This window comes from Muscardinus avellanarius, assembly GCF_963383645.1.
Source record: "Muscardinus avellanarius genome assembly, chromosome: 8".
NCBI lineage: Eukaryota > Metazoa > Chordata > Mammalia > Rodentia > Gliridae > Muscardinus > Muscardinus avellanarius.
Window position 1 is genome coordinate 87,598,633 of NC_137794.1, and position 10,707 is coordinate 87,609,339.

General features: G+C 43.1%; 1 protein-coding gene across 1 annotated transcript in view; it reads right to left on the reverse strand.

The window, feature by feature from the left end:
* The window catches only part of SGK1 (serum/glucocorticoid regulated kinase 1), a gene marked incomplete at its 5' end in the record, with an annotated part of 132,769 nt that extends 122,402 nt beyond the window's left edge, over positions 1-10,367 (reverse strand). The window contains one exon of the mRNA XM_080700290.1: positions 10,299-10,367. Coding sequence (XP_080556416.1) covers positions 10,299-10,367 — 69 coding nt within the window. The remainder of the gene's footprint in view (positions 1-10,298) is intronic.
* Between the last annotated feature and the right edge of the window lie 340 nt (positions 10,368-10,707).

The following is a 10,707-nucleotide window of genomic DNA, read 5'->3' on the forward strand; positions in this document are numbered from 1 at the left end:
TGCTTTTTGCATGTGTTTATTTTTACAGTCTTTCCACTATTTTGGCATTTAGCCTCTCCTTCATCTTCTCTCCCTTTTCTCCCTCTTTCTTTCTTCCTTTCTTTCTTTTCTTCTCTTTCTTCTCTTTCTTTCTTTCTTTCTTTCTTTCTTTCTTTCTTTCTTTCTTTCTTTCTCCTCTCTCTTTTGTTCATTCTGGAGATTAAACCCAGGGTCTTTACGCTTCTGAACTATACCCACAGTCCTGTTTTATTTTATTTGGAAACAGGGTCTCACAAAGTTGCTAAAGCTGGCTTCAAACCTATGATCTGCCTGTCTTAGCCTCCCAAGTACTGGGATTACAGGCGTGCACCACCATATCCTGCTTCTCTGATCTTTTTGACCACCCTTAAACTGTATATTCATAGTTTTATTTGTCAAAATTTTTTCTATATTATAACCCAAATATATGCTGATCCAGAGACACTCAGGGTTCTGAGAAAATTAATGACTTTCAGAAATATCATTCTATGAAAAAGATTATATTTGTGAATAACAAACATTAAAAATACATCCATATTTATTTCTAATTCTCATACTCCTAACTTTTATTTTTTTTCCTCCTTAACATTTTTCAATTTTGGTTCTACAAGGATTTCTGTATAAATCTGTTTTAGCTATTTGGGGAATCTTTCTCATCTTGATATTTCTAGAAACTAACATCTTATTGTTATCAAAGTCTTCCGTACTGGCGACCACGGTGGAACAGACTCAAAAGATTGCTAGGTGTCCGTGCAGCTGCTGGGCTAGGACATGAATTCTCTGTTTCCTGTGAGACATGAGTCTAGGGGTATTTCACTTCCCTTTTTCTTGCTACGAACTTATCTTTTGGGGTGGGGGTGGGGGAGAGCACATGACCAGTCATCTTCTCAAAGCAAATGGCATTTGGGGCGAGTGCCCTGACCGAGGGAGAAAAGAGATCAAGGTAACCCTGATGCTGCAGAAGTAACTACGTGAACTCTTCTCAGAAAAATGTCACAGCGGGCTCTGGAAAGCAATTAGAATAATATTTTGGCAGCTTGCACTACCAAGGGAAAGATTCTCCTACTGCTTTACTTACATCTTCAATTTTCATTCCTCTTGTTGTAAATACTTATGAAGTCATTTCAGAAGGCTGCAAAGAAATAGGTGTGAGAGTAAACAAACTATAATAGTAATTCTTTCTTCAAGTGCTCGCACAGCCGCAGATGGCTGCCAAACTGGTACCTAAGTTGCCTTGCTATCTGCTAGTCCTCTCCTCCTCCTCCTCCTCTTCCTTCTCCCACAAATCATCTTCTATAAACTCGCCAGCAGCCCCACACAATCTGCCAAAGAAGCCTGGCCACTTGCTGTGTAAGCCTGCTCTTAGACCAAGGACCAAGGTAGGTCACTGCACCTGCCCAATAAGGACAGAAGGATGCTCTGGGGCGAAAGTCCAGAGCTGTTTCTTTCCCAGCAGTAAGAATGTAGGTAGGTCTCTAAAAAGTTCTTGCAGATTTTTTCAGCTAAAGCACTTTGGGGAAAGTACTCTGTGAACTTAACTTTCTTAAACCTCTTTGAATGGATAAAAGTCTTCATCCTCACATTACTAAGGGGCCAAGATATAATCAGATATGCTAACAAGCAAGCCAGGAGCCTGGAAGAAACAGCACCCCCTTGAAAGTTAGGAGGGGGCTTCTTTGTCAGCATTAGGACCTGTTAATATTCTTCTTTTTTCTTTTCTTTTTTTTTTTTTTTGTTGTTGTTCTTTTTTGTTGTTGTTGTTGTACTTCCCATTCAAGCTATTTCCCAAGGACTGTAGCAGAGAAAGAGCCTATCACAAGACTCTCTTCAGAGCTGCTAGGGAGACAGAGTATCTATTTTATGAAAACCACTGGTCATCTGTATTCTGCTATTCCAGAGGCTCGTTTCCCAGCACAAGTAATCCCAGACACAGAGCTCAGCCCTGCTCCAGCCCTACCCTCCACGCCTAAGGGATTGGTATGGAAAAGCCACCTGGAGCTCAGCCTCTTCTTCATATTCCAGGCCTTCCGAAGACCACACTGAAACACAAAGAAAAGTAGGCTGGGGCATAGCTCAGAGGTGGAGTGTGTGCTTAGCATGTTCAAGGTCATGGGTTTGAGGGGAAGAGAGAGAGAGAGAGAGAGAGAGAGAGAGAGAGAGAGAGAGAGAGAGAGAGAGAGAAGAGAACGTGAGCCAAAGAAACTAGGTATGGAGGTACATGTCTGTAATTTCAGTATTTGGGAGGTTGAGACCAGAGGATAGCAGGTTCAAGGTCAGTCTTATCAACTTAATGAGGTCCTCAGGAACTCAGTGAGATGCCATTTCAAAACTAAACAAAGGCTGGGCGTGGTGGCTCACACTTGTAATCCCAGCGCTTGGGAGGCTGAGACAGGAGGATCGCACAGGTTCAAAGCCAGCCTCAGCTACTTAGTGAGGCTCTCAACAACTTACTGAGACCCTGTTTCCAAATAAAATATAAAATAGGTCTGGGAGTATAGCTTAGAGGTAGAAAGCCTCTGGGTTTCACCCCCAGTACCACTAAAAAAAAAAACCCACAAAACTAAACAAACAAACAAATCAATAAATAGAGCTGGAGCTATAGTTTGCAGGTAGAATGCCTCTGGGTTCAATCCCCAGTAAAAAAGAAATTAATTAATTAATAACTGAAAACAAGACAAGCAAAAGGAAAAAGAAAAGATAAAAGGAAAAGACAGAACTTGATAATTGGAAAGACGATAGCATCTTAGTGAAAGAATACATAATGCAGGTACCATATAATATTAAAATCAGTGATTTATATGAATATAAAACAAGAAGAGATTCATGAATCACTACCGTATGAATCACTACCGTGTCTGTCTTGTTGGCCAGAAAGGAAATGCATTACATTACAGAAGTGGTGACCTAGACACTGGGTAAGCAAACAAACTGAGGTCAGATTTCCCCAAATACCTGCCAGCTGCTAAGTGGTGGTGACAACTTGTTTCTGGGCTGAATTAAAGTTACTTTTCTGTCTTAATGTATAGCTAACCTATATCCAAGCATAGGATTAGAATGAGTTAGCCTCTTAGGCCACTAACCTGTTGAAAGAAAGGAGGAGAAGCACATGACTCAGAGGACAACTGAACCCAAGGACTGGTTCATTCACCTAATGCATCTTCCAAACAAGTCTGGTTTGACAAGTGGGGGATTTGATGCACTAGGTAACTGGACTCTGTTCTCAGGGACCTTCCTGCCCGTGGAAGCTACAAACAGCGTCCTGTAAGTGGGCTGTGTGCGGTGTTGTGGGCGCCTGCCAGGGAAGGTTGGGGAACAGCTCAGGCTTTGCTACTTTTGAAGAAAACACAGTTGCAGTTCTGGAAGGGATACCACGGTTCCAGGAAGTATGATGAAATAGATGCAGAAATCGAAGACAAACTTCTGATTTGTTGTAAAGTATTCCTAGCACACCTAGAAATCACTTGGAAAACACCTTCATTCAGTAGCCAGGGGTGTGGGGGAATCTTCTCTGGATCACGGTCACAAGTCCCAGACCTATTTTATTCTTTGTTTGGAAACAGGGTCTCACTAGTTGCTGAGAGCCTCACTAAGTAGCTGAGGCTGGCTTCGAACCTGCGCCATCCTCCAGTCTCAGCCTCTATACCTCTTTTTAGATCTGTGACCTTCAACTAATTGCTTAACCTCTCTGACCTCAGTTTCCTTGGCAAAGAAATGGGCCTAAAGGAGTAAGTGTGAGGATGACCGGATTGCTTTGAACAATGCCTGACCCTTAGTTAGTGATCAATAAATGTTAACCTTTTGAGAATACCTGGGGGTTTCCCATAAGAAAGGGACCTTTGCTATTCCAATGTAGTTTCTTTATGTAGACATAATAGAAGAGCAAAAGGAAATAAAATGTAAAAGGTTTCTGTTTATGGAACAGTAGTAAAGAAGGACTGCTTGGGAGGGGTGCTGAATTTTACTTTTTCTGCTCTGCCTGAGCAAATTCCCCCACTGGGCTGAGACCCTTCCCTCGTTTCCATTATAGTTAGAGATAGGAGGAATTGTGGGCTACTTAGTAGTTTCTCTAACCTACAACCTGGATGGTTCAAGTCATGGGAGACAGGGAGTGTGGGGATAAAGGGTTTGGACCTTGGAAACTAGAGCTTGGGTCCAAGTCCCAATCCTGCCATCCTCGCTACCCCGGAAATAATTTAGTGTTCGCTCCTTAACCCTGGCACACTTTCTTAATTTGTGAAACTGAGATAATAATACTACTCACCTCTGGCTCTTTGTATGTTAGATCTTAAAAGCGTAGCATTCTTTTTTTTTTTTTTTTTTTTTGCGGGTCTGGGGGTGGAACCCAGGGGCATTGGACCTCTGAGCTACATCCCTTACCCTGTTTTGTATTCTTTTTATTTTGAAACAGGGTCTCACTGAGTTGCAGAGGGCCTCACTAAGTAGCTGAGGCTGTCCACGAACCGCGATCCTCCTGTCTCAGCCTCCCGAATGCTGGGATTACAAGCGTGCGCCGCCACACCTGGCTTTAAAAGCGCACCATTCCTACAGCTCTTAGAACAGTGGCCAGCACTGATCAGTGTCATAGAAGTGATAGTCATTATAAAAGCAGCTGCTATTAAAGAACAATAGAAGTTGTTAAATGCACACATCCATAAGACACTGGGCAAGGCAGAAGCATTTTGTCCACTGTGGTAGTCACTGTGCAGTTGGCTCCATGAAGACAAAATACTGTATTTTGTCCCTACTCCATTTGTTGAAAAATAATGAGTGGGCCATGCAACACTAGTTTGTAGAGGAAACATTCCAGGTCTGCAAGTGAAGACCTTAGATGTGGTGCCAGGCTTAACCCCGTTCCAGTCCCAAGAAGCGATTCATTTTCTAGGCACTGACTTGCTCATCTTATTATTATTGTTGGTTTGTTTGTTTGTTTGTTTGTTTGGTACCAGGGATAGAATCCAGGGGCATTCTACCTTAGAGCTATACCTCCAGCCCTATTTTTTATTCTTTATTTTGAAGCAGGGTCTTACTGAATTGCAAAGGGGCTCACTAAGTAGCTGAGGCTGTCTGCGAACCGCCATCCTCCTGTCTCAGCCTCCCACATGCTGAGATTACAACTGGGTGCCACCGTGCTCATCTTTAAAACAGAAGGTTGTCTGTAACCCCAACCTGAGACAGGAGGACTGCAGGTGCAAGGGCAGCTTCAGAAACAGGGAAATCCTTAGCAACCTAGACAGAACTTTGTTTCAAAATAAAAAGGCCTGGGTTTGTAGCTCTGAGGTAGAATGACTGTGAATTCAACCCCCAGTACCCCAAACCCCCCAAAACAAAGCCAATCAGAAAAAAACAAAACAAAACCCAACAGCAGGGAAGTCAATGAGAGGACCATTTGAAATCTCAATTTCCATATGGCCGGATTGCCTTTGAAATTTTACCAAAGGTTAGCTGGGCGTGGTGGCGCACGCTTGTAATCCCCGAGCTTGGGGGGGCTGAGAGAGAAGGATCACACAGGTTTGAAGCCAGCCTCAGCTACTTAGTGAGGCTCTCAGCAACTTAGTGAGACCCTGTTTCCAAATAAAATATACAATAGGTCTGGGAGTATAGCCCGGAGGTAGAAAGCCCCTGAATTCCACCCCCAGTACCACCAAAAAAAAAAAAAAAAAAAAAAATTACCAAAGGTAATGGAATCTAGCTGCTGAAGTCTCTTTTACACAGCTGGTATATTTCCAGAAAGGATTATCAAGTTCAAGACAATGTCATCTGTTTGTGTTTTCTGAGTCATTATATAAGAATCTCAGCCATGAACAAATCTTTAAACCCATGAAAATGGATTCTCTTTAGCAGGATTGATAACTTTTAAAGCTCTTGAATTGTTAAAATAAAACTGATGAGGACATTTTCCCATTCATCTTAAATGAATCTTTGGTGAGTCAAAGAATAAAATAACCCATACACGGGCAATGCTAATTTTCTACTAATACATAGAGAATGAGAACAGGATTCTTATCTACTTCAGTTTAGGAATTCTTCAGTTTAGGAATGAAAGTAAGCTGATTTAGTCCAGCTTTTAAAACGCAAGGGTGAAACGCTGAAGTCCCCGTGGATTTTGTGGAAGTAGCATCGGCTGCTTCTGTCCAGAGGATCTTCCTAGAACTGGGGTCCTCTGAGCTGCCTCTCGACACACTCACTACCAAGAGCTGGACGGTCCCGCTGCTTTAATTGTAATTATGTTTGTTTCTTTTGTACTGGGATTGAATCCAGGAACATTCTACCTCTGAGTTAAACCCCCAGAACTTTTTTTTTTTTTTTTTTTTTTGGGTGGTGGTATTGAGGGTGGAACCCAGGGGCTTTCTACCTCCGGGCTATACTTCCAGACCTATTTTATACTTTATTTGGAAACAGGGTGTCTCACGAAGTTGCTGAGAGCCTCACTAAGTAGCTGAGGCTGGCTTTGAACCTGTGCAATCCTCCTCTCTCAGCCTCCCAAGCACGGGGATTACAGGTGTGCGCTACCACACTCGGCTTCCAGAACTATTTTTATTTTGAAAGGGTCTTCCTAAATTTCTGAAGCTGGCCTAAAACCTGCCATTCTCCTGTCTCAGCCTCCCAAGTACCGGGATTACAGGCGTGAACCACGAATGCCTGGTGTCTTAATAGATCTTACACATTGGGTAGTAGCATACAGATTTGACTTCAGGGGAAAAAAATCTGCGGTGGAAAAATGAAGAGAAAGGGGAGATGAGGTTGGTTTGAAAGAATCTTTTAATTCTTAAAAGGTTAAGAGTGGCAGACTTAGCCAGGCGTGGGGGCTCAGGCATGTAAACTCAGCATTTGGGAGGCTGAGACAGGTGGATCTGTGTTCGTGGACAGCCTCAGCTACTTAGTGAGGTCTTTTGCAATTCAGTAAGACCCTGTTTCAAAATAACAAATAAAAAAATAGGGCTAGAGGTGTAGCTCAGAGGTAGAATGCCCCTGGGTTCCATTCCCAGTACCAGAGAGAGAGAGAGAGAGAGAGAGAGAGAGAGAGAGAGAGAGAGAGAGAGAGAGAGAGAGAGAGAATGGAGGTTCAAAGGTTTGAAGACAGCCTCAATGTAGGGAGACTCAGCAACCTAAAAGACCCTTTTTCAAAACAAAATAAAATTAAATAAATAAAAACTGGGGGTGTAGCTTGGAGGTAGAATGCCCCTGGGCTCATCCCTAGTACCACAAGAGGAAAAAAAAAAAAAATAAGAATATCAGACTTGGCTTTGGGTCTAACAAAATTTAAATTTTAGCTCTGATACTTTTTACATACATGACCTGGAGCCAAATGTTTAATCTCTGAAAGCCACACTTGCGCATTTAATAACTTCTTTTCATTCATAAGATTACTATGAGGGGAAATGAAAACCTGTTAGCCTCTAGTGCCTGAAGTGCGGTCAATGCTAGTAAACGTGACTGGTGGACGGTCGGGGCAGATCATCTGTACTACTTTTTTGTAGATTCTTAGGTTTCCTTTGGAAGGTCTTAAGTAGAGAAGTATCCATTAAGCATTATGCAGTCAAAATTTGGGTCCAAACCTCAGTCTTTTTAGTGAGTCCTAAAAAACCAAGAACTATTCATGGTTCAATGTGGGCACCAAACAAAGGTTCATGTTGTAAGACTGTTGAGCTAGGTTAAAAATAAAATATGCAAAAATGTGTGGAACTTCAACTATAGAACATAAGAAAACAGATTATTCTTGGCTGAAAACAAAGGCTTTATAGTGTATGAATGTATATATGAAACACACAGAAAAGGTTTGGAAAGTATCAACATCAATATGTAACAGTTACCTCTGGGAAAGAGAGGAAGATTTGGGAAAAGGTGGGGTATACCTCTGTATTGTTTTAGTGCTTTGCATATTTATTTGCATTTTAGTTGTAAAATTAAAATTGAAAACCAACCAGAAAGAAAGCACAAGCAGCAAAGTCATTGTACAAACTGCCAGGGACATTTAGAATACAGAATAAACCAAATGTGAAATTAAGAAAAGTTGACAGGAATCAAGGACTTCACCCCTGGGGCTTCCAATGACTTGACAAAAAGTCATATTCTACGTAATTGTCCAGGAGGACAAGGAGCAGGAACAGAGGGACAAAGGGGTGTTCTGATTCCATCTCCAGCAAAGGATAGATCCAGACCAAAAGGCAGGTGAAGCTGCCTGCTAGTTATCTCTGTGCAAACTTCCTTCTCTCTGTAAGTGTTCAGATAAGACATCCATTCCCAGGCTTCTTTGCAAAATTTAAGGTCTGTGAAGCACTAACTAAAGTGTATTGGTAAGTTATGTTTTTAAGCAAAATGAAACCAGATGGCAAATTAGTATTTCTAGTAGTACATTTGGATGGCAAAGAAAATAATAAGAGAAACTTTAAAAAGTCTAAGTGACAGCTACTTTGTTGATTAAAGATTCCTGACTGAGTTTTAAAAATAACCCCAGGACTGGGGATACAGCTCCATGGTAGAGCAGTTCCATCCCCAAAGCCTTGGGTTGGACCCCCAGCATTGCAAACAAGTAAGTAGATAAATAAATCAAACACCTCCAGCATCACCAAATAAATTAAGTAAGCTGGATACCATGGCATCGGTCTGTAGTCTCAGCTACTCTTTGGGCTGAGGCGGGAGGATCAATTGAACCCAGGATTTGGGGACTAGCCTAGCCTAGATAACAATACCTGTGTCTCAAAAACAACAGCAACATTTTATTAAGTAAGTAAAAGGGAGTAGAGTTTAGGTACTAAATAAAGGGGCCATCATAATTTTCACTAACCAAATACTTATTTATTCTTGGATGTTAATGTCCACCAAGGGGCTCGTTCCCTGGAAAGAACCTGTCTGGGAGGCCTAGAGTTCCTCGGAGCTCTGTGGAGCCGCACTGGCTTGTTTCAATCAGTTTGCAGTTTGCAGACTCCACTGCAGACAGGGACCTCACCTGGTACTCCAGCTCCGAGAGTTGGTTTTGATTTGGTTTTGATGCATATCATTTGGAGTTTGGACTTTCGAGATTTTGCTTGACTGCTGATGGCGACCTTAGTCAAGGTTCTTGGGAGCCTCTGCAGGACTTCTGGCTCCCCAGCTTGCCTTTTTGGTCCAGGGAGACAGTGGAGCCCAGCGTGTAATTCATTAGGTTCTGCTGGTGAGTTAACTCCAGGTCTGCATTTCACAGGGCAGACACAGGCTGGACATGAATGAAGGGAAGGGAGAATGAATGGAGAGCATCATTTTGTTGGATTCGCCCTGGGGTGTTAAACAGGATGGGGGCAGCTGAGGCTGGAGGAAGCTTCCTGTTTAAGAAACACTCTCCCCAAGGGGGTTAGTCATGGGTGCTCTAATAATCATTCATTTCTTACCCTCCGCTTGCATCTAAATTTACAGAAGTATAGACCACCAATGTGACCATTACATCGAACTGAGTTTACTGTGAAATACTACACACACACAAAAGAAGAAAAACTACAACCTATGTAAAATGGTAAATTCTGTGAACAAAAGAACATAAAATTTAAGTGGATGTATAAAGCAGCATAACCCTGAATTATTATTCAAATACAGACACCCCCTGCCCCCCACCCTGCGCTTGCTCTCCACTGCACTCCCCTTCTTTTTTTCAAAAGGCTGATACATGAGGCAAGATAGCGGCAACTTGAAATAGAGCATTTAAGATGTTGAATTCCATCATTTCTGTGAAAGGTCATTCCAGTCCTTTGCTATTTATACACACTGATAGAGACACCACACATTATTGGCTGAAATGATCCGGGGACCCAAAGCGGCTGCTTCTCAGGAATGAAGATGATAAGGGAACCCTTGAGATAGAGTGAAAGAAAGGTGTGGAAAAGTTGAACCCTTCAAGGAGAGCAGAGAGAGGGAGCTACTCAAATTAGCCCCGACTAAATTACTAGGCATCACAGTACGTGCGTGCACCGGTTGTCTTTGAGACTCCTTGTTGTCTTTGAGACTACCTTGTAATCTTTGTGGTGGTTTGAATGGAGAAATCCCAGTTCCCAGCAAGGAAGGCATCTCAGCCCAACCCCCTCCTCAGAGCAACTCGTCCTGGTCCCCTTCCTCCCTATCCCTGCCCCAGCCCCTGCCAGACTTGAATGGAGGCAGGGGCAGCTTTCACCATGACCATCGCTTACAGAAGCAAAGCTTTCCTGAAGGGCTGAACAACAGAACCCCAGGCTTACCACCCGCGAGCATTCAAAAAGCATTTTTTAAGAGAAGCATGGAAAACAAAAGAAACAAACATAACCTGTCCTCCTTACCCGCTTCTTAAAAAATTGGAAGGCTGAGCACTTCTTGACTGGGAACCCATTCATGTCTTTGTTTACCATTTTCCACCGGGAGGAGTTCACAGTTATAGATCCAGGGTAGCACCCGCCTGGTTAGGGCATCTGTTCGCCCGTTTTCCCTCCTGGAGTCAGTGAAAGAAGCCGAGCGGGATGGAGGATGGAGCTGGGCTCAATTCCTCACTCGCACCTTCTGCAGCGCGGCGGCTACTGCAGCAACCTCTCCCGACTTTCAGTTGCCACCGGCCGTGGCTTTTCTTTTCCCATCATTGCTCCGAAATGTATACATCACCGCTCCAGGACTCCCAGGCCGGACAGTGGGATGCTGCAGATCTCCAGGGAGATGCTCTTGCTGCTGCCGCGGGGCGGGAGAAGGGGACCCACC